Source organism: Chlamydotis macqueenii, chromosome Z (assembly GCF_036417535.1).
Source record: "Chlamydotis macqueenii isolate bChlMac1 chromosome Z, bChlMac1.mat, whole genome shotgun sequence".
Lineage (NCBI taxonomy): Eukaryota > Metazoa > Chordata > Aves > Otidiformes > Otididae > Chlamydotis > Chlamydotis macqueenii.
Window position 1 is genome coordinate 67,193,403 of NC_141593.1, and position 22,925 is coordinate 67,216,327.

Sequence of the window (22,925 nt, forward strand, 5' to 3'; positions counted from 1 at the left end):
TATTTTTGTGGTTGAAATTAAGTGAAACTTGAAAAGCCAACAGTGATCGTGCGGCAAAGCTCACCAAATAACGAACATTTAAATAATATGTTAAATTTTTTTGTATTTCAACTCATCTAAGATGGAAGGGGAACAGTTAAAATAATCCCTCTGGCAGTGTCCCTATAACTTCTGTGACTTATCTTTCAGGAATTGCATTATCTGTACAAGCAACTTAATTTACATAAAAACTATGTATAATTTTACAGGTGTATAATTTGCTTCTTAATTTGTCTGGTTATTTTGTAATCATGTACGTTGTTAAAACAGACAGTTGTATTTCCATGGTGGGTGCAATGATCTCAATTTATGTGCCAGCTTAAGTCTGAGAAGCGTTTTTTGGCTCTGGTGGTTTTCTGACTAAGTGGTACTGTATAAGTGCAAGATATGCCTTAAGCACAGACGCTCTAAGGAAGCTGACTTACAGAAGTCTTTTACTGTTAAAGTACTGGAGGTGGCCTCATTTGTTGTCTCAGATTTCATATGGCATCCTTTAACAAAGGCACAGTCAGTTAGTCTGTTTCCCCAGCTGAGAGCAAATCCAGATGTTTTGTCTCCTTGAAATCCACACATCTCTCACATTTTGAGAGTTTGAGAAATCTTAGCTGTGGAGTTTCAACTACTGTGAAGAGATATGCCCCAGACAATTGGATGAACACTGCCTAACAGACTTAAATTTCCTGACAAGGATAGTAGTCTGTGTAATAAGCATAAGTCATGTAATAAGCATTTACAATAAGCATGTAAATGCTGGCAATAAATTTAGGGGTTTTTTTTTCGACATTAATAATTTGTAAACGCATTTTGAGCCAGCTGTTTCTATATCCTGAATATCTATATCTATATTTATGTATCTCCTGAATGAGGGTATATTATATCCATAATATTTTTAAAGAAAAAAATCAAGAACTTGGGACTTAAAAGCTTACATTTCTTCCTGGCAGGTAGCATCTTTTAAAAATAGTTCTGTGCTGAGCACAAAGTTGGTTTTGCCCATCATCTTGTGGATGGTAAAGATCATCTAGGAAGTCCTTCATGGATCATTGAAATCTTGCTCCTTTCATACTCCCAGTAACAGGCATCTTGCAGTCTTTTATGTCTTCTTAGCTTTTTTAGACAAGCTCTCAGCACCTGTCTACTTGAGATAGGAAACTGAGTCAATTATGAAAAATGATTAGGCAATGATTATATTGTAGTTGTAAAAAGATGGTAGCAAGATTGTCTTTTAAGCAAGGAGGGAGTTCATGTCTATTTCCAGGGAAGGAAAGGAGAGTCTTGTGCGTGTATTTTCTCATTCATTATTTCTGCTGGAATTACTCTACTTACATGTGTCTCTGTTCGCTTTCATTTTTGAAGATCATTCATTAAGGCACTGTTCTTAATTTCATTATCTGTTTTCACATATGATTTTAAGAAGACTGAATTTTGTAATGATTTTCAAGTGTTTGAAGAACAGAGTAACAGAACTAATGCTTTTCCTTCTCGTGTTTTAAATAACATGAACTTCTTCAGTTGAGCTGCATTAAAATACTATTTATACTTGAGTCTGTTTGCATGCTTTGCTTTGGGACAGATTCTTTATGATGGATGTGACTAAATTGTGGCCTTTGGGAAATTCATGAATGTCTGGCTAGCTTTTTTTTTTAGTTTAGGGTAGACCACTGTGACCTAAGACATCTTACTTATAAGACAGAACGTTTTCTGTACCCTAGAAATAGGTCTTTTGTGCCTGAGTTACTGAATTGCGTTTCCTTCTTATAGAATAATTCATATTGGATTCAATTATGATTTCTCATTACTCTTCCTCCTCTCAATTTTTTGCTTAGAATCAAGTTGTATTCTGAGTTTATTCTGTGCTTACTGTTCACACATGCTGCCATTTCTTACGTATTTGTACATGCACTTTCCAGTGGGTTTGTGTAGGTTTGACCTCGAGCTCGTGTACCTCACACAGTTGTAGTAGTTCCTGTGTTTCTCAGCTGCTCTTCTTTTTGTTTTAGTCCAGGATATACCTGCAGGCCACATACTCTTGTGTGTGTATCCTCTCTCTTTGTATGAACACGTAAGTCAGAAAGTTGAGTTGTGTAACTCAACACAAGCTGACAATGTGCACTTGCAGCCCAGAAAGCCAACTACATCCTGGGCTGCATCAAAAAGAGCATGGCCAGCAGGTCGAGGGAGGGGATTGTGCCTCTCTGCACTGCCCTCGTGAGACCCCACCTGGAGCACTGCATCCAGCTCTGGAGCCCCCAACATAAGAAGGACGTGAACCTGTTGGAGAGGGTCCAGCCGAGGGCCACACAGATGATCAGAGGGCTGGAGCACCTCTCCTATGAGGACAGGCTAAGAGAGTTGGGGCTTTTTTTGAAGAAGAGAAGGGAAGGCTTTGAGGAGATCTTACAGCAGCCTTCCGGTACCTCAAGGGGGCTTGTAGGAATGATGAGGAGAAGCCCTTCAGTAGGGCCTGTTGTGACAGTACTAGGGGTAATGATTTTAAAATAGAGGGAAGCAGATTCAGACAGGAAAATTTTTTTACAATGAGGGTGGTGGAACACGGGCACAGGTTGTCCAGAGAGGTGGTTGATGCCCCATGCCTGGAAACATTTAAGGCCAGGTTGGATGAGGCTCTGAGCAACATGATCTGGTTGAAGATGTCCCTGCTCTGTGCAGGGGGGTTGGACTAGAACACCTGTAAACATCCCTTCCAACCCAAAGCATTCTATGATTCTAAAGTAGACCAACAAGCAGGGAGTCTAGAAAGTGGCTTGAATTGGAAGAATGATTTCCATCACATACTAAGTATAATCTAGAGCCTTGCACTTTCATCTTGGTACGTGAAAAATGTCCTGTATTACAAATCAGGTTGTGATGTCTAATTTGTTTGCCTGCCCATGGATGTACACACACATGAAAGATACATTACTGTTCTGTTCTCTTTTGTGATGGAAAAGATTTACATTCATTTTTTCATAAAGGGATTTATTTAAGGTCTGGAAAGAGAGGGGGAAAACCAAATCTACTTTTCAGTGAGGAAGTGGAAGACTGGAGATGTGGTGATCTGCCTGAAAGCTCTTACTCTGACAGCACATCAGGTACCTCCAGAGAGATAATCTGTTACAGTGTGCAGCTTCAGAGCACAGGTATTGCAAAGAAGAGAGTTTCTGATTTATATAATGGGGAAAGGGGAGTGGTTAAAACCTAAGCATGATTTTTTATTTTCTTTTAAATGTAGGGAGGAAATTAGCTACTGATCCTATAAACATTTTCATACATATGTTCATGCATGCACTTTGTGTTTTTATGCAGACTATTAAAATGCATGGTATTTAAGTTCATATGAACTTCACTTCTCCATTTCTGACCTCCTTCATAGTACAAATTTTTTCATAAATATTTGTGAAGTCATGATCGTTCTGATCTATCGTTCTATTTACAAAGCACTTGATATGGGCGGAACAGTCTGTGCTTTATAGCCAGTGCTTTACATACTGAACAAAATTCTTTGCTTTTTCAGTCTTTTCCATCTCTGTGAACTGGGGGTTCTTTAGTACTGTTTCAGGTAGTCCTTTACAAATTTATAAGGATGTATCTTCATCAGCTTTGATGTTATCCTCAACTAATTAGTGTAATTAGCATTAAGTAAAATGAATGAAGTGCAAAATGGCAAAAAATACCAAGAATAAGCAGGCTGCAGTGGGTAGTAAGAGATTGTAAGCTCTTTTCAGCTATGAATTTATACATTAAAACATCACACATAAACTCTGCGTGTATTTCCATTTTTAAGATACAGCCTTTAAAGAAGATTTAAATTATTATTTTCTGTAGATGTGGTCTTGATTTATTCAACCTCCTTCCTTCTCTCCCTTCTTTAAGTAATGTCTTTCTCAAAGTTAAAAATATCTTCTCTTTGTTAAAGCAATTATACTGTAATATGTACAGTAAATTTAATTACTCTTCAGACAGTAATAAAAATTATAAAAACTTTTTTCCATTGTATCAATATCTCTACCTTTTTCAAAAAAAATTATAGTAGTGTTTTTTATTTCCTTGTTTTAAAATTCACTAAAAAAACTTTTTGGACATAAAGACCTTAAATAACCAATGAAAAAATCCCTTGTTTGCAGGAAATGTAGATAATGCAAATGGTGTTATTTCAGCAAAGGGTTGTTTCAGTTAAACTTGGCCTTTAGTGAAATCTTTTATTTCACTTCCCTGAACTTGAGCAGAATTGTTGTCTGGTTTTGGACTTTGTGGTTCAATTCCGTTACTATTTTTAAAGCTTTATCATTAGCACAAGATGATGAAGGGAAGCTGTAAAGAGGGTTATGCTAGCACCAAACAAAGATTTTTAAAATAAATTACAAATTATTCAGTTTGACAGACTTTGTGCATAGCCATCTATAGGGTGGGATAGAAATTGATTTGTGCATTCATTTTTGATGTGTCTGTATATAGGAAACTTACAGCATTTCTTGCCTACATTATGTATCCAAAGGTAAGTAGCATGGTGTTGTCCCAGAGTTGCAGCGTCAGAACTGTAGAAAAGGCCAGATGACAGGGAAGGTGTTAAATATTCCTGTTATCGCTACTGGAGAATGTCATAAAAGTACCATGTTCCTTGTATTGTGGCAGTGTGTCTGCAGCGGTAAACAGTACTGGCAAAAACCAGGCCCTTAAAGCAAGAAGTAAAGAGCTCATTTCCAGGGCTAAAGAAAGAGGTGTAGCTGTTCCATTGTTAAATGCTTTCATGATAACTAATAGTGAACTGCGTCCAACGTGCTGGTTTTTTTTCTGAAGAATGTGATTACAGTATAACACCAAGCAGGCTTTTGCTCCAGCAGTGAGGCATCTGTTGTCTCCCTGTGCTGTAGCAATGCTAAGCACTTCCTGGTGGACCTTTTTTTCCCGTAGCCCGCCTTAGTATTTAGGGAGCGGCTCATCAGGTGGATTCTTATTGTAGAAAATGAGTGTGTATATGAAATGTTCAAGTGTTAGTAACATAGCACAGTTATGGCAATGAAATGCCTAGAGTGGGACTATCTCTCGGTGTACTTGCATTTCTTGCTGTGTTTGTTTGTGTTTTCCTGGTGCCTCTACACATATATTAGTCTGTTCTGCTTCTGAAGAGTTAAAAAAAACACCAAAACCTTTAGGAAACACAAGGTGCTAACAGCACCTGAAGAGACTGGAGGATCTTTCTTTCTTCTCACAGCCCACTTAGTGCAAGTCCTCATCTCTGTGTAGCATTCCTCCTTTCCCTCCATCTATTCTAGGTGGTGTTAAGTCAGTATTTCTTCCATGTGAATTTTTAAATCTGGAAATTATGATGACCTCACAGCAGACTTTTTTTTTAAAGTTAAATTTCTGGAAAGGTGCTCCTTTTAATAAAAGTTCATAGTGGCTGAATACTACATATGGAATAACTCCTTCAGAGTTTCCTTTCTGGTCACTGAAGCAAAAATGGCATCCATTCCTTTCATTATTATCATTTATTATTATTACTACTACTACTTCACATTGTTGCAAGTTGTTCGCTTTTCTTATTAGAACAGACAGATTGTCTTTGGTGTGCTTGATGTTTGTAGTAATTAATATTTCTTACCACTAAAAATGGCAAAAGATTCCAAGCTTTAAAACCACTGTGTATTTATTTCAGATCTTGCTCTTTCTTACTCACTTACTAGTGCTGTCAGTGCTAGATGGCTATTTATTTTTATATTTTGCATTTTTCCTATGAAATAGTTATTAATTGTTATTAACTTAGTCAGCAGTCTTTTTGCCCCTGTTCCCCCTTGCACTGCTTATCTGGAAAAAAAGATGCAAAACTGTTGCATGCAGTGCACATCCTGGTTGACATTAAAGAAGAAATTCCCAAGTTTTCCTTGGAAATTGGAAAATTTTCAAGATAAATTAATAATAATGTCTCCTGGTGGTATTGGCTGCCAAAGGAAAGGAAGACAGGAGAAATGTACCAGATGAATCTCCCGACACATGTATTTTCCTCTCACTCTATCCACTGGCAATGTCTGCCCTGAAGAACCATTGAAGTTAATGGAGGGTTTACAGTTCTTAAGTTCTGTTTGCTTAGGTTTGCAAGGTGAAAAGGACGTACAGGTTGGGTGTCAAATATTATTTGTTCATTTATTTTGTTCAGATAGAAATACTGTCTATACATTTTACAATATGCGCAGTTGCAAAACTATTGAAAAGACCCTCGGAAGTAAAGACCATTTCCTGTTCTTGTAGGCAGCCATGTAATACACTTCATTAACTCAGAAAACTGTCTGAAAGGATTTTTTTCCCTGTCTCTGCTAGAGGGAAGCCACTGTAGAATATTAAGGCTTTGCTAGATATAAATCATGTTCTCATTTCAATCCTAAACATTCATAGCTAGTTTCTTCACCAGTAGTTTGCTGATAGCCTGGTTTTGAAGAGGACCTGGTAAAGGTAAGTACCAGAGCAATTAATTTGGCTAGGTTAGTTTTCAGGAGATTCTCTTGAGGATGATTTTGCCAAGGGCAGGTTAGGCTTTTTCTTTGCTGGGGATGCTTGTATGGCCTGTTGTCTTTATTTTGGGCATACTGTGTACAAGTTGTTCCTTTTCTATGTTTCATCTGTTTAAAAAGAGAGATCATGTAGGCTTTCAGATTTCTTCTTCGTAGGCTACAGGGACAAGTTTTTGGTTCTCTCACATAAGACAATTCCTCTTTTATTTGGATTTTTTCTTGTAGTCATCCTCTGCACTCGTTTCACTTAGCTCTCTTGGGACTTCAGACACTATGAAGGGATCACACCTGAGCCTTCTGTACTTCTGGTGGTACTATTCTAGTGTTAAAGAAATCTTTTTCTTATGCTTTTTAGAGCAGCCTTTTCCTCTGTTTTTTTTTTCTTTTTTTTTTTCCCTTATAATTTTGGAGACTAACACTCATTCTGAGATGTATTAATATGCTCTTTCTACTACTCAAAGTAATTTAGAATATATAGCAAGAAGTTCTTGTTGGCAGCCCCAATTGTATCACCTTGTACTTTATACTAGTGAATTTCATTCTATTTCTGCAAAACAACAATTGTAAAGGTGATTCAGTTCTTCTTGCATAATGTCTCCATACTGCTTTTGTTTTACACTGTCTGCCACTATTTGAGCAGTGAAATTAATCTGTATGCATCTTGATTTTACACCATGATTGCTAACAAAGTGCCAGACTTAGTACTTTGTTTAGTCTTAGAGGAAACCCTCTAATAACCTTCCTGCACCCCAGTACTTCTGCTTTCAACATGCTTTATTTTGCTAGCTCCCTCTTTACCAGTTTTTTACCCACTTTACTATTTTTCTACCAAGCCTCATTTTCTCCTGCTGAACTAATGCTTTTCTGTGTTTCAATATGTATGTGCAGCTATCTGTATTCCTACTGTTTGAAAAATCCATGCATCTCAGCAAGATTTTGCCTGATGTGACTTAACTTTGTCAAATCTACATTGGTTTTCTGTTGCCTCCGTAACATTGATTGCTCTTTCTAACAGTGCTCTGAAGCCCTTGTTTTCTCTGTATAAGCACTACATTTGTTACTCTTTGGTTAGATATCACATCAGCAGCTTGATAGACCAGTTTTCAAACAGCCTAGCCATACCTGTAAATATCTGTGCTAGTTCCTTCTGACTTCTGGGGTAGATAGCATCTGTACTTTGCATTCTGCCCTCTCTGTTGTGCACGCTGAAGCTCTTTTACTTTTTGCTTCCAGGCTGATAGCGGTAATTTCCATTATCATAGCATCAGCCTCTGTCAGTGTGCAGCTGTCATCCTTGCCATTGAAATTAGAGGCAGAAGCGTTTGTTCAATTTTGGCCTTGATGCAGATTCCTACTGAAACAAATTAGAGCTCTGTACCCATACTGAAATCCAATTTAAGGGGCTGGATATTGCTAGCTGACTGTGAGCGGTAACTAAGGAAGTTGCCTTCTTGAAAGTGCTTTTGGTGCCAATAGATTCTCCTTTACTTATGCCATTTTATTTCTTGTAGTGGGCTGGGTGCCCAGAGTTTAATCTTATTCTTCTCTTTGACCATACTGCTTCTTCCAACAAAACTTTCCTTTCTCATTTCTCTGTAGTCTGCCATCATTTTGGGGCATTTTTTTTCCCCAGCTAGCAGAGATACTGCAGTACAGGGGCTTGCTTTGGGGCTGTCATGCCATTATGCTTGAATCTGCTCTTTGTTTTCCTTGACCAGACTATTCCTTTTGCCTGCAGATTTAGTTGTCAGGAGTTTGAGGCTCAGTTAACAGAGAAAGTCTACGGGAAGAAAATAGCTAGGAACCCTCATACTTGAAATATTTCTAAAACCTCTCTGAACTGGTATTTGTTTATTTTTTAGATCCCCCTTTCGCAGATGTAGAATTTGTTGCAGTAAAAGATTCTTCACCCTTGCTTAGATTCCGGAAAGCAGAAGATCGGAATGGACCAATCAGGTTTGTCTCTGTACACTCTTCACTCTTCCAAAAAACATTCTACAGATTTATGTTACTAACATATGGGAGCTTTTTCTTGGGGTTAGATTATTTTTGTTGGCAATGGGAGAAAACTTAAGCTGTAAATCCCAGTTTCTCCTCCCACAGCAGAGTAATATTTGGCTTCAGACTCTTCCCTGCTTTCTGGAACAAAATTCTGCTTTTGATAATTCTGAGTTTTCACTGTTGGTTTTGTTTTTTTTTCCTTTATCCACAGTGAAGTCACAGTAGATTTTTATTGATGGATTGAAGCACAGTTCTACCCATGTGGCATTTTTTGTTGTTGTTTTCCAACAAACTCATGCAGCCAGTACATTTTTTTTTCTAGAAGCCAGAGAAAATGAACAATGTCTGTATTTATGCATACTCTGAAGTAGTGTTTTCATATTAGTGTATTACTACCAAAATGAATTTATTGAGAAAAAGGTTTTACACCTTACTAAGTGCTGTTTATGATAGAAGGAAAAGGTAGTTGTAATTCAACATTACACGGAAGCAGGAAATATTTGAAAGCTAATAATGTTTCAGGAATTGACTAGTGTAACAGCCCTAATAATTAGTCTTCCTATGGTTAGATACCATAGACTAAACAGTATTTTGAGAGTTGTGAAAACAAATTTGATTAATGTTTTACAAATAGTATCTATCCTCTCCTTCTTTAAACAGAAAAAGTATTGTTTCTGGAAAATTATTAATAATTTTCAGAGGCCAACAATGTATTGTTTCATAGAATCATAGAATGGTTAGGGTTGGAAGGGATCTTCAAAGGTCATCTAGTCCAACTCCCCTGCAAGGAGCAGGGACATCCCCAACTAGATCAGGTTGCTCAGAGCCTGATCCAACCTGGCCTTGAACGTTTCCAGGGATGGGGCTTCCACTACTTCTCTGGGCAACCTGTTCCAGTGTTCTATAACTCTCATTGTAAAAAATTTTTTCCTAATTTCCAATCTAAATCTACCCCCCTGTATTTTAAAACCATTACTCCTTGTCCTATCGCAACAGGCCCTACTAAACAGCCTCTCCCCATCTTTCTTGTAGGCCCCCTTGAGGTACTGGAAGACCGCTATAAGGTCTCCCCGGAGCCTCCTCTTCTGCAGGCTGAACAGCCCCAACTCTCTCAGCCTGTCCTCATAAGAGAGGTGCTCCAGCTCTTTTATCATCTTTGTGGCCCTCCTCTGGACCTTCTCCAACTGGTCCATGTCCTTCTTGTGTTGGGGGCTCCAGAACTGGACACAGTACTCCAGGTGGGGTCTCGCCAGGGCAGAGTAGAGGGGGAGAATCACTTCCCTCGACCTGCTGGCCACGCTTCTCTTGATGCAGCCCAGGATGCAGTTGGCTTTCTGGGCCGCAAGGGCGCATTGCCTGCTCATGTTAAGCTTCTCATCCACCAGCACTCCCAAGTCCTTCTCCTCAGGGCTGCTCTCGATCCATTCTCTGCCCAGGCTGTATTTGTGCCTGGGATTGCCATGACCCAGGTGCAGGACCTTGAACTTGGCCTGAAGTTTCGTAGGTGACCTTATGTGTTAGATGAGAAGAAAAAGAGAGAGCCTGCAATAGCTCAGTTTGATGGTCTTCTGAGTAAGAATAAACGTGAAATTAATGTGCATGTGATAAGGAGAATCAGCTCTAAGCTGGTTTTTCTTGTTCGAAATGCAGTGGAAAACACACAGAGATAAATATGTTAGGATAAGAAGTGTTTATATTGGACGTTGGTAATAAGCAGTTAAGAGGCTACAAGTAGGAAAGACAGTGTGAATTAATGAATGTCTTGTGCTTAGTACATTGAAGTGAAGGCTAATGTTTACTTTTTTTTGTTTCACTCTAGTCTTTATCAAGTGATTGTGCTTCCTCTGGGTTTGCAAAGCACTTTTGTTTGTGACTCGTTTGCTGCTGCAACTTTCTTTAGTAACACCACAGACTTTAAAGGATACGTGGCTGCTGAATTTCGAGCAAAGGATGTTGCTGATAACATGTCAATTGCTCTTGGAGACAGACATTACTACGGGAAGTTTTATAATGCTCCTTTAAAGCTGGGAGAAGAGTATTGTGTTTTTTTGAGAATAATAAGTGAGTGGAATAAGGTAATGGATGTTTTAAAACATTTTCTTTACACTTACTGAATGAAATGTTGCTGGGGAAAAAAGAGGAAAAATGTTAGCTTTGCATTAATTTTATTTTATGATGTTGCAAGGATCCGTTAGTTGACAGAATTAGATTAAATCTGAAGGTCTGTAAATAACTCTTGTAATTCCTTATAGATATTTAAGTTGTTGTAATGGTGGAGCAATTCTGGGTGCTAAAAGGCAAACAATGGAAGAAATTAAAAATGAAGGGCCATGACTGCCCTCAGTAGTTGAAGGTGTCTTTATTGGGCCAGAATTTAGTGAAAGAGATAAGTATGAGAATCTGAAAATTCTCCTTAGCAATGAAAAACTCACCAATTTTAATTTTTAATTGAATGTTTTATAACAAAATATTCCAGTTCTCCAAATTACATGGAAAAATATATTTTATCATGTGTATTACCTTCCATGTAGCAATGAATGTCAACTCCAGCTCCCTTGGGAAAGCCTTGTGGAAAAAAGTATATTACTAGCATTAATTTTTTTTTTTTTTCATTTTAGAGTAAGTATGTATTTTGATTAGAAAAAAAAGTTTCTAAAATGTACATTTCAGTTTTTTATGCGCCATTGTCTTGCCTCCTATGATGTCATTATGCAATTAGTTCTCCAGTTGTTATCTGTCTCCGAGGTCAACAGCTTGTAATTTTTTCATAATTTAAGTCTCAGCAGTAGGAAGTTTTTCTCATATGGGCCACGTGATAAACTTTTCATGTGCATACAGTTTCCAAATGTCAAATATAAAAACAGAACACAGCAACCCCTACTAAAGAAAAAAACACCTAAACAGTGCCTCCAAAACCCTGCCACCAAAAAAAAAAAAAGTTTTAGGGCTTTGCATATACAGCATGAAACAAGGAGGCATGCAAAGACTGATCTGATGAGTCAGTTGTAAATAATTCTCTACAATTGTGGAAGCCTACACCCAAATCTCAAAAGTGTAACCAGCTTCTATTAAGAAATGTAACTCCGCCTCAGTCCAAAGTGGGTGAAATAAAACAAGTACATGTAATAGCTGTTACTGATATCTGCATTGGTTTCCCTAGCTCTTTCCTTCAATATTTTCTGATATTGAGGAGCATCTCCTGTTTCTTGTGTTGAGGCTTTTCTTGTGCAGAACAGTGCAGATTGTTTATGCATCTCTGACATGTGTTGTTTGAACTGCTTCTAAGTTACATTATTCTTTCTCTTTCATAGAGATTATTTCATAGAATCATAGAATCTTATTTCTTGATGTTTCAACTCCAGCATTGCCAGGTGTATTTTCTAGACCACTGATTTAATGGAATATTATTACTGTTATGTGTAGAAGTCACTCTTTGCTTCCTTCCATTTGGAATGCATCAGCTTCTTAATACACACTTTCCTGTATGACTTGATGAAGTACACAAAGTTACATACAATGTTTATAAATCATTATTAGGGTTGCAAATACTAAGCAGCTTTGATTCCCAGTTCTACTTCTTTGAAATGGAACTTAGACCTGTGGCTCAAAAAGTACTGGTATATCTTCAGTTCTCATGCTTTTGTGTTTAGAATCATAGAACCATAGAATCATAGAATGGTTTGGAAGGGACCTTTAAAGGTCATCTAGTCCAACCTTGCTGCAAGGAGCAGGGACATCTTCCACTAGATCATGTTGCTCAGAGCCCCATCCAACCTGGCCTTAAGTGTTTCCAGGGATGGGGCATCAACCACCTCTCTGGGCAACCTGTGCCAGTGTTCCACTACCCTTGTTGTAAAAAATTTTTCCTGATCTCTAGTCTGAATCTGCTTCCCTCTATTTTAAAATCATTACGCCTTGTCCTTTCACAACAGGCCTTGCTAAAGAGTTTCTACCCATCATTACTACAAGCCCCCCTGAGGTACTGGAGGACTGCTGTAAGGTCTCCCTGGAGCCTTCTTTTTTCAGGCTGAACAGCCCCAACTCTCTCAGCTTGTCCTCGTAGGAGAGGTGCTCCAGCCCTCTGATCATCTTCATGGCCCTTCTCTGGACTCTCTCCAATAGGTCCGTGTCCTTCTTCTGTTGGGGGCTCCAGAGCTGGACACAGTACTGCAGGTGGGGTCTCACAAGAGCAGAGTAGAGGGGGAGAATCACCTCCCTCGACCTGCTGGCCACATTCCTTTTGGTGCAGCCCAGGATGCAGTTGGCTTTCTGGGCTGCAAGCGTGCTTTGCCGGCTCATGTTGAGTTTTTTGTCCACCAGTACACCGAAGTCCTTCTCGTTTTGTGCAGTTGTTGGTATGAAGAAGTTAAAGAAATTCAGAATTATAAATTGAGGGTTGTTGGGTTTTGAGAATTTCTGAAAATTAGAAATTAGATTAGTGAGGTAACTGAATTTGGATTCAAGAGTTAAGATTTAATAGTCTGCTTTTTAAAATATCTGCTCTTCAATTGACCCTCAGTTATTAATACATGTGAAATCAGCATTTCTACAGTGTGTTTTACTTGTGAACACATTTACATTAGAATACAGATACATGAGAAATATATGTCATAGACTCCTAACTAATGTTCTCATTATTATACTTTTATGTTCTGGCATCCTCCTGAGTCCCTTCTGGCTCCAGACCCCTTCATGCTGAGAATGGTACAATTTGTATCATACATGCTGCAAAATCATGGCTTGCTTATGACTTTCTGTTGCCATTATTCCTCAATATATCTGACATATTTTCTTTGTAGTAAAGGTGGGAAAATTAGTTCATATAAAATCGTGTGGACACAGTTAAGTAAGCTGTTCCATTTTGTTGAGTCTATGTTCATTTATCCTGTGCTCAGATTTGGAGGTCCTGATAAAGGTGTCTGCTGTGCGGTTTTTAGTTTCTGTTTGTTTTTCAAGGTGGAGGATTATTTGTGCAGGACATTCAGTTGTGGTAGGAGGCTGGTCAGATGATCTGAGGAGATTTTTGGGGATGTATAAGGAGAGCAGTAAGAAGTTGTAGTACGATTTTCCGTATTGATGAATTTGGCAGTTGGAATATAGGGACGGTAGAGACCAAGGGAGAATTTGTGAACAAATGAGAATTTACTGTCATTATCATGAAAACCTTGCTTAAGTGGAACAAGTTGTCCACGCTTGGAAGTGTCCTTCTCCATAAGGGATACTGCTAATTAAAAAATTGAAACCCAGCTGGTACCTATTTTAATCTCCAGTGATTAGTTTATGGATTCCATGCTGTGCAGAGAGCCCAGGCTCATAGTGAAGGGCAGGAACTAAAAAATGTGTTTGGAGTTTAAACTTATTTGAAATTAATTTCTTTAGCATAGCTTTTGTTCAGTGCCAGTATCAGCTTTTTTGGATCGCACAGTTTATGCATGTAACAGAAGTAAGAGCAGGACTGTGACACTCAGACTTTTCAGGAAAAAAGCTGTGAACTTCTTGGAAAATTGAAATACAAATGACTCCTACTGTGAAAAAAAGTCTGTTAAAATTGGCCTGATAAAAAAATAATCTGACAAAAGTGTATATGCATGGCAAAACGTTTTCTCTTTTCTCGAGAACTCTTTTTAGTGTGCAGCTGTGGAAGGGATTTCTGTCTCCAGTTTAGCTACCTGTGAATATCCAGGTTGAAATACGGACTTTGAGATCCATGGATACTCAAGTATTTGGAGGGCTAATTTCACTGATTAACTTTCTGGAAAGATGCTAATTCTTCAGAGGAAGTGATTTATAATTTGATTTAGTATAAAGTGCAGATCAGTGAACTTTGCTGCTGAGATTCCTGGGAGCTCTGTAATGTCTCTGGCAGGCAGGAGGTGACTGATTCCCTGCAAACCAGAGTATGCCACAGATATTTCAAGATTATGGCACTCACACCAGTGCCTCCAGAATTTGGCATTTGGTTGAGTTTTTAAATCCACTCCTTGTTCTTTATTCTCTCTCTTTTAAGAGGATTTTTTTTTGTTAGTGTTTTTTTTTTTTTTAATAACCAGAAAATTCCTTATAAAAAAATGAATTTAGGAAACACTGAGATTACACAATTCAGTGTGCAGACGCACAAAAGTAGTATCAAGTATACAAATGTGCCTTCATCCTTTTAATCAAAGGCTTCAAAATCTTGCCTTCAGTTCATAGAAACATACTGTTATCCAGAGCAACATAATGCACATTTTGCCAAAACATGAAAAATACGTGTCTGTATTCTGTGGAAACTATGTGAAAGTCATTTAGCAGGAAAGTACATATAGAAGCACTACAAAAATAAACTTCCCAGTAATTATGCAGTAGACAATAGAGCTTAGAGTAGAACTTCTCGGTATGGATGAGTGTGATGTGCTGAGAGAAGACAGCTCTACGGGGACCAAGCTTACTGTAAAGAAACCAAACTCATTTAACAAGTCTGCAAAAGTAGACCCCTAATAGGCATACATTCAACTGCTGTGAACATTAACTACTATAATATTCTATAAAAAATGTTAAAAAATACCAAGCAAGTTCTTATAACTGAAAAAAAGGCCTACATCTAGTATATGAAAAACATGCCATTAAGTACCATGTTTTAACATTTATATTCTACATGGGGATAGAGTTTATACAGCATACTCAGCCTTATTATAGCATTTCATAAATTCTGAATTCTTATCCAAGCAGATTCAAAGATCCTTCCATGTTACCTGCATGTCTAGGTTGTAGAAAGAAAGGAAGAGTGATGATCTAAAAGACTAGTGCCAGCCTTTCATCAGAGCTCTCTCTCTAATCTTACTTTTATAGTTTATAATCTTTTCAGACAAGCTAGAGGCTGCTACCAGGGGAATAACAAACTCCATTTCCCAATAGTAATAAGATATAGTATGATGTGGATGGCTGCTCTTGCAGAGGGAGTTAGTGATAATAAATTTCTCTGAGAAACAGTGATTTTTATGTTTTCATTTTCAGGTGAGAAGACAGTCCTGTGTTGTTTGGGCAGAAATTAAAAGTAAGTCAATTTTTTCTTCAAGGAGAAAACAGAAGTTGTGATAGCTTTACTTGGCAGCATAAATTAATAATTGCTGTGGCTGTTTCTTTCTTTGCCGTTAACTGTCAGTTGACTTTGAGGACTGGAAGAGTTAGAGGCAGAAAATTTGCTTTGCACTTCAGTATTCCGTTCTAATGGATTCAGTAATTCCACTCTAAAATGGATTCTCTGGTTTCTTCTTGGTTTTCAGTATTACTTTTTCTATGCTTCACATCCAAATATTTACAGCAATTTTTGTGCACAAAGGATTTGAAGCACAGAAGATGTGAAATTTTAGAAGCTCATTTTAAGGTAGTTCTATATTGGCTTAAATATGTTTAAAAAAAAAAAACAAGAACAATTTCCTAGCTTTTAGAAGCCACGTTTTTTATTTTGTTATGCTCAGGTGGTACTTGGAGAATTAAGTCCTTTTATGAACATAGGAAAATAAAAGACTTGCAAAAATGAAAAATGTGGCTGATTTTTGTACTTTTAAGTACAGTTTCTTAGCAGTGTAATGGCATAACTTTAAAAGCTAGAGAAATTCTCAGCATGGTTTTATCTTTGTTTTTCTTTTTGACTATAAAATGTTTCCAGTGAATGAGTTTACCTCAGAGGAGTTTGGAATTCTCCAGAGGTCAAGTTTCCCTCCTTTCCACCTTGGTAGAAAATACACTTTTCACACATTTCATCATGTTTCAGCAAAAAGCAAACATTCACCTCTCTTGGCAAATAGAGTGGCATCACTGGAGTCCTCTACAAACTCTAAATTGTGCTTTTAGGTTGAAAGACTCATGAATTGGAGTTAGGAGATGTAGTCACACTGGAGAGCAGACAGTACTTTGGAATGATAATAAATCATATGGTGCATGGAGTGCTTTACGTGCATCTCCGCCACTGTGCACAAAACCCAGGTCTGACTATTGCTATTATTGATCTTCTGGTGACAACTGTGTGTTTATTTCTAGGTTGCCTTTTGTTGTTTACTCTTGTGACCTAGTTCATTTATTGCCACACTTAGAATATAATTTAGGCAGTTTGTGGTTGTAGAGACTTGGCTAAGATCAAGGATTCCCTAGGTTTGAGAGCTCTATTGCTAGAGCTGTAAAATAACTCTGGAAAGTAAGAAAACTGTCCTCTTCTGAATTTATCATTTATCAGCTTATACAGCATTGTCAGAGGCTTTCTTATGTAAAGGTGGTTTTTGGGTTTGGGATGGAAAGAATGGGCATTGGGAGATGGTAATAGGACAGGACAGGCCCCTGACTTTCTGTTCTAAATCCAGTTGCCTTTATATTGAATGGACTTCTAGCTGAACAGTGTCCTTGGCGTAACGTACTTCTGCAGCTGCAGAGGCGGAGAGTATTTTTGGCTCACTGAATCCTTTGAGGAGTCAACTTGTGTGGAAGGCAAATCTGTTAAATAAATCCAAGCCAAATGAGTCTGTTTCAGATGCTGTCTAGACAAAGATACATGTTATATGATAAATCATTGTCATAAAAAGTGTTAGAAAGCTGTTAAAAGCACGCTTCCTTCTGTCACAAATAGGTAGAGTGAACTTTGAGGGTTTTTCACCAAATACGCTCTGCAAAACATAGGGAAGACATTTCTGACGTTTCTGTGGAGGGCTTACACCTGGCCTAGATATGCATAACTTGCTTATGGAAACTAGTGTTACAGGGATGTAGGGACAGGTATAACTTTTACCCAAACTGAACATGCTTGTCAGTTGAACAGATTTTCTGTGTAAGGACCCTGTCTGAATCCTTTATTTTGCCAGACTCACAGTAAGTTTACAGGTGAAAGGTGCTGCACAGATACAAGCCTGGCTTCACTGAGCAGTGTTAGGCAAAAATGATAAACTGGTCAGATTCATCTTACGGCTCTGTGTGATTTCTTTTTTGTGCTTCAGATCAGTTGCTGAGAATGTTTTAGGTGAATGCCCAGCCAGTCTTGTGCCTGTACATTCAGATGAGCCAGAAAGAGTTCAATTTAAGTAACAGAAGTTGCTTTTCTGCTGTTCAGACGCTTGGATGCTTATTGTGGACATACTCAGTAATTTCACTGAATAAGTGCCACTTCTGCCAGAATTTAAATTTTTGCTAAAACATGAAATACTCATGCTTTCAAGATTTACCAGCAAGTAGAGTTGTGCAGTCTTGCAGGAATAAGATCCAGCATCCTAGAGGTCTCTGGAAAACCGCTAAGAGGGAGGTACCTTTTTACTAATGTCAAAAATAGGATAGAGGTGGCTGGAAGAGATTGAGTTTCTATTTTCTCAAGTTAGCTTTCACCAATAGTTCTTAGTAATTCTGGTTTTGACAGCAAATCACTGTAAGCTGCCTCTTTTGTCCCTAGGTGGCTTCTGTTACTATGGGCTTGGGTACAACTGTCATTGCCAGGTTTACTTCTATTCTGTCACATGAGAGAAAATAAATAAATAAATAGATAAATGGGCAGGAGAAATCAGGCCCAGATTGTAACAATTTTGAAAGAGATGCATTGAGTCATTTAATAAAGCACTAGGATTTTCTGGCACCAGAGACCACCTCGGTGTGAGATTTAAACTGAGATGCCAGTAATGAGAGGGGAAAATGTTAACATTGAGCATCTGAATTTAAAAAAAAAACCAACAAAAAACCATATAATCTTACTTCCTCAACTGGGTAGTAACTACTAGATAGTCAGTTTCGTTACTAGTTGACTGAGCAGTAAAGCACTGGATGTTTTTTACAGTACTGTAGCTTTGAGCAGACTCACTTCGTCAGTCGCTAGACTGAAGCTATACTATTTGGTATTTGTTCGTTTGAATTGTTTGATATTTTCTTTCAGATTTATCACCCACTCGGCAATACATGACTGCTGTTGGATTAGGGTCAGTTGCTGCTGTCTGCCTTATACTATTCCTGTCGTTCTCAGCAGCACGGTATGTATCGTTATTAACTCCAGTTTTGTAATCCTCCTGCACAAGGCTTATGTGTTTATCTTTTCAGGCCAACCTGCTTGGTTTAGGCCTCTTGGGTGGTTAGAAACTATTACCAAGAGTTTCTTCAGTAGCCGCTAACACTGTCCATTGCTTGAACTGATGACCTCTGTATCTTTGCAATCACTGGCAAAACATCAGAAAAGTATGGGCCTGATCTTAATAAAAGGTTTCAGACAGTGAGTAGCACTATGAATTCAGTTCAGAGATGTTTTGATTTAATAGTAACTAAATAAATGAAGCTTATATGCTGTGCTTCTCTAAAAGTGAAATCATAGCATTGGAAATGTTGATGTACTTTTCTTATGTAAGAAGCCAATTTCTAATCTTCCCAACTTTATTCAAAAGGCCTAAAAGTATTGTTTTTCAGTAGTGTTTGGTCTTTAGTTAAAGGCCACAATAAAAACATATTGGAAACTTTTAAGAAATTAATTTATTTCTGTTTTGTGATCCTTCATGCAGCGTGAGTAACTTTATTATAACTGTCTTCCTTTCAAAGGTGAAACAAGTATGTGCCTTCAAGTAACTGTGAATGTCTATGTCTTGACTAAAAAAATACGTCTTTGCTGTTGTTTTAATGTGTTTATCTCTAAGAATAGTCTTCTGATATACATCCCTTGAAAAGTCAGAAGCATCCATCTTCGGGGCTGTGAAGTAAAGAGCATTGATTGGTTAAGCTTCTTATTTGGTGTTCAGAAATAGAAGGAGCTAGTCTTATACAGGGCTAGAAAAAGTACTTACAATCTAAATTCCAGGTTATGCTGTATCTTTCTTTTCTTGAAGTAATTAAAGAAAGGGATCTCAAAATTCCCTTTGCAATAGGATGCAGTGGTAAGCTTGAGCTTGCAGTCTTGATTGGTTTTAGTTTTTTGAAAAGCATTGTCGGATTCAGCTTTGACATTTGAGGCAGAATGGGCTATAACTATCTTGGTGTCAAAACAAGCATTCCTAGCAGAGGGCTTATTGCGGGAGGAAGGATATCCCTGGGGTGTCATGGTGTAAAAGGCTTCTCAGTTATTTTAGTTTCCGTGAAGAAAATGTGACAGAGGGGTATAAATACTTTTTAAAACTATGTCAAATCATTTAGCATCACAGTGATAGGTGAGATATTTAAGATAATAGACAGTACCAGAAAAGTAATGTATGAGTATGGACCAGTTGTGAATGAATGTAAAGAAGACTAGGTTGTGAACTTCCATTTCAGTCTTCTTTTAAAGGAGTGAGAGCAAAAAAAAACGCAGGTGACATCCTTAGGGAACTGAGTACACTGAGTAGGTGTGACAAGAGTCATACTGTAATGTGGTGTAATGTTGGGGGCTAGAACTTGATAACTCAACAAGTATCTGTTAGGCCCTTTATCCCATGTGCAGAGAAATTCTTGAATCCATTCTTCTGTTTTTGAGAACATCACACAGAATCTTGGCAGAAATTAAAACTGCCCCATCCCAGTAGAAGGCAGAGAAGAGAAAACTCAGATGTCATTTGTGATAAAGCCCTTCACAGTGCTCACAAGAAGTAGCTGTAATGTTAGTAAATAACAAATACTCTTTTAGATTTAAATAAGCATTTCTGAGTAAGAATGTAATTTGAAAAACCATGTGAAGTCAGCATTCTGCCCTGTCCAGTTGTAAAGTCATGGTCCTGTTTTAGGCACTGTAATCCAAGAAGGATGTGGCCCATCAGGAGAAAGAGGCAGAGGAACTCGACAAGCGAGACATGAGATATGTCTATCCAACTGTGAGCAGGGTTATCTACTAGTAGGTTGCTTGGCCTGGCAGAGAAGACTCTGCCATGAAGCATGATATATAAATATACAAAAAGTGATTGCATAAAGACAAACTTACTCCTGTCCATAGTGCCCATGGTACATGTACCATCCATGGGCAGTATATCCCTGTGCTTCTGAACAGTAGGAGAGGGAGACATGGGAACAGATTGCCGTGAATGCTGTGAAACCGTGGCTTCTGGGGGATCTGCAAGAGCTAGTTAAACAAACATTTGTCAGGCATGACACAGCTACAGCTGATCTTGCCATGGTGTCAGGTGAATGGTCTTGGATTATTTCTTGGGGTCTCTGTAAGCTTTCCTGTTCTGCATCTTCTGTCACAAAGAACCACTGTATTCAAGTGCTCACCAGCTTGCGACATGTCTACTGCCTCAGGTATTATATTACTGCAGTGGCACAGATTGTGAATTCCCACTAGCATGGTTGCTGACAGCAGTTTTAACTGTTCCTCAGTGAGTAAAAGTCTGACACTGGATTCACAAAGTGCACAGCCTAACCGCTGATGTCCTTAGATATTATTAAGTTTTTTCGTTTAAAAAATGCATTCACCTGTAGTTGTTGTTATTAAGGTGCCTTGTCACACATTCACCTTGCTTCACTCCTCCTGATCCTTTGCTATGTTTTATATGTGATGCCCATTCTGATGCATAACGACAGTGCCAAAACTTCAGCTTTCTAAAGACCTGCATTGGGCATGAGTGTTGTCAGTGCCAAGGTTAACGTAGGTCAAGCAGTCATCAGGCCCTGTGGGTATCTCATGCTGGCTATAATGTTCAGAATTTATACCAGCTTCTCAGGTCTTCAAAAAACTTCAGAAACTCTGTCACTTATCCCATCAGTATGAGTGATGCAAGTTCTGCCAGGTCCATACTTGAGTCTTGAATGATTTTTAAGTAGGTTTTTTTTAATTGCAATTTTTTTCTCTTTCTCCAGCTCTTATCTCCACAGCACAATGCACTCCCCGCCTACTGCTTTAGCCTGTGAGGCGATACATTTATCTGCTACAATGGATGTGGCACAAACAGGGATTACATCATCATTCCTAGAGACTGAAAATGTCTCTCTTCTCTAATGTGTTGTTGCCGGAAGTCAGCACGGAGAAAATGCACTCTTCCTACCAAAGCCAGTATGGACTTATCTATATGGCACATAGGTACTATAGCAGGGCAGCTGAAATGTGTTTGTTACTGGAAGTGAGAAGTTTATTGTCTCTCCTTGTTTCCAGATGGTGTGGTATGTAAAGGAGAACCTTCCCTCATAAACACGTTTGTGTCAGAGACATAAGCGTGTGTCCCATGTTGTTGGCCACAGGCTTTCAGCTGTTCCAGCCACATGGATGCCTGATAATGAGTGTCTGTATTGTACTTTATTACATTAATAGTCCCCTGATCCAGTTGAAACTGTCTGAGGATCAACTGCTGCTTTAGATACCTTAGGACACATAAACTGGCCCATTATGAGAGAAAATACAGGTCAACTGTTATATCAGATAAAGTGCTTATTGTATTTCCGAGTGTAAAAGTGGAAGACTTTCATCAGTCACTTATGGGTAATGATACTTCAAAAACAAGTACAGAGTTGTTAGCCATGAAATTGTCACATTTAAATAGTGTCAGCAACAGATGTATTCCAGAGATATTACAATCATTGCTCATAGCAATTAGCAATAATTGCAAATAATATACCAATCCATGAAACTCCAGTTTGCCAAAAAGCTCAGTAGCTTTAATGGCATGTGAAACTAATTTAAATAAGGAGCTACCTGTGTTAAGTGCAGTTTTGTTAATCTTTGTTCTATAATTACAGCTGAGTAAAGCTGTTGAATTGTTGTCTGGTTAATGAGCTGGTGTGTAACATCTGGTTAGAGTCACTTTAATAAAGTACAATTAACCAATTTCCTATGGCATACTCCCTGTTAATATTTTTACCTTCTGTAAGAAAGAATCAAGTGCCTTTGATTACTTCCACTCCTGTTCAGAAGTTGCTTTGAGATGTATTAGCAAAATCATTCTGCTAACTGGTGAAATAAATAAACAAGAGTTTTGGTTTTTACTCAGTTTTGTCGTTTTTTCCAAGTTATATTTTATGTTTTACCACGTTGAACATGTGATACCCCTTTTTGGAATTTTTCTGATTCCTGCTGGCTTTATGTTCTGTCTCTCTAGGTTGTGTAATTCCTTTTTTCATGTTTCAGAAGGTTATTTTAAAGTGTAACAGCATACTTCATAGTTGGTGGCAGAGACGAATTACAATTAAAGTTACATGGGAGAGCTTTGAACTGCGGCATCTAATTGAGGGTGCTTTTTTTTCAAATCTGGGCAGATATCGTTTATGTTATCCAGCATTATCCATTGCTTGCTAAATCTGCCCTTTTGAGTTAGTAAGTTTTCAGTAGTTAGTAGCTGAGTAAGAACACCTTTGTCTACATTAGAATGAGTTGGTAACATTTTCCTTTGCTGATTTAGAAAGAACAACTTAGTTGTTCATACTAGCCTACTGTTAGTTAATTTTTCAGTTTTTCCTGCGTAATTCATTCTCACACATTCTGCTCATAAGTCC

General features: G+C 38.1%; 1 protein-coding gene across 3 annotated transcripts in view; it reads left to right on the top strand.

Annotated features, from left to right (window-relative positions):
• SUSD1 (sushi domain containing 1) overlaps window positions 1–21,997 on the top strand; it is a 45,842-nt gene extending 23,845 nt beyond the window's left edge. For 2 of the 3 annotated variants that reach the window (XM_086770893.1, XM_086770894.1), the window contains exons 12-16: window positions 8,408–8,501; window positions 10,366–10,621; window positions 15,540–15,579; window positions 18,430–18,523; window positions 21,300–21,997. In XM_086770893.1, coding sequence (XP_086627019.1) covers window positions 8,408–8,501; window positions 10,366–10,621; window positions 15,540–15,579; window positions 18,430–18,523; window positions 21,300–21,438 — 623 coding nt within the window. In that variant the 3' untranslated portion in view covers window positions 21,439–21,997. The remainder of the gene's footprint in view (window positions 1–8,407; window positions 8,502–10,365; window positions 10,622–15,539; window positions 15,580–18,429; window positions 18,524–21,299) is intronic. The other variant, XM_086770895.1, reaches the window with a different exon arrangement.
• Window positions 21,998–22,925: the final 928 nt, after the last annotated feature.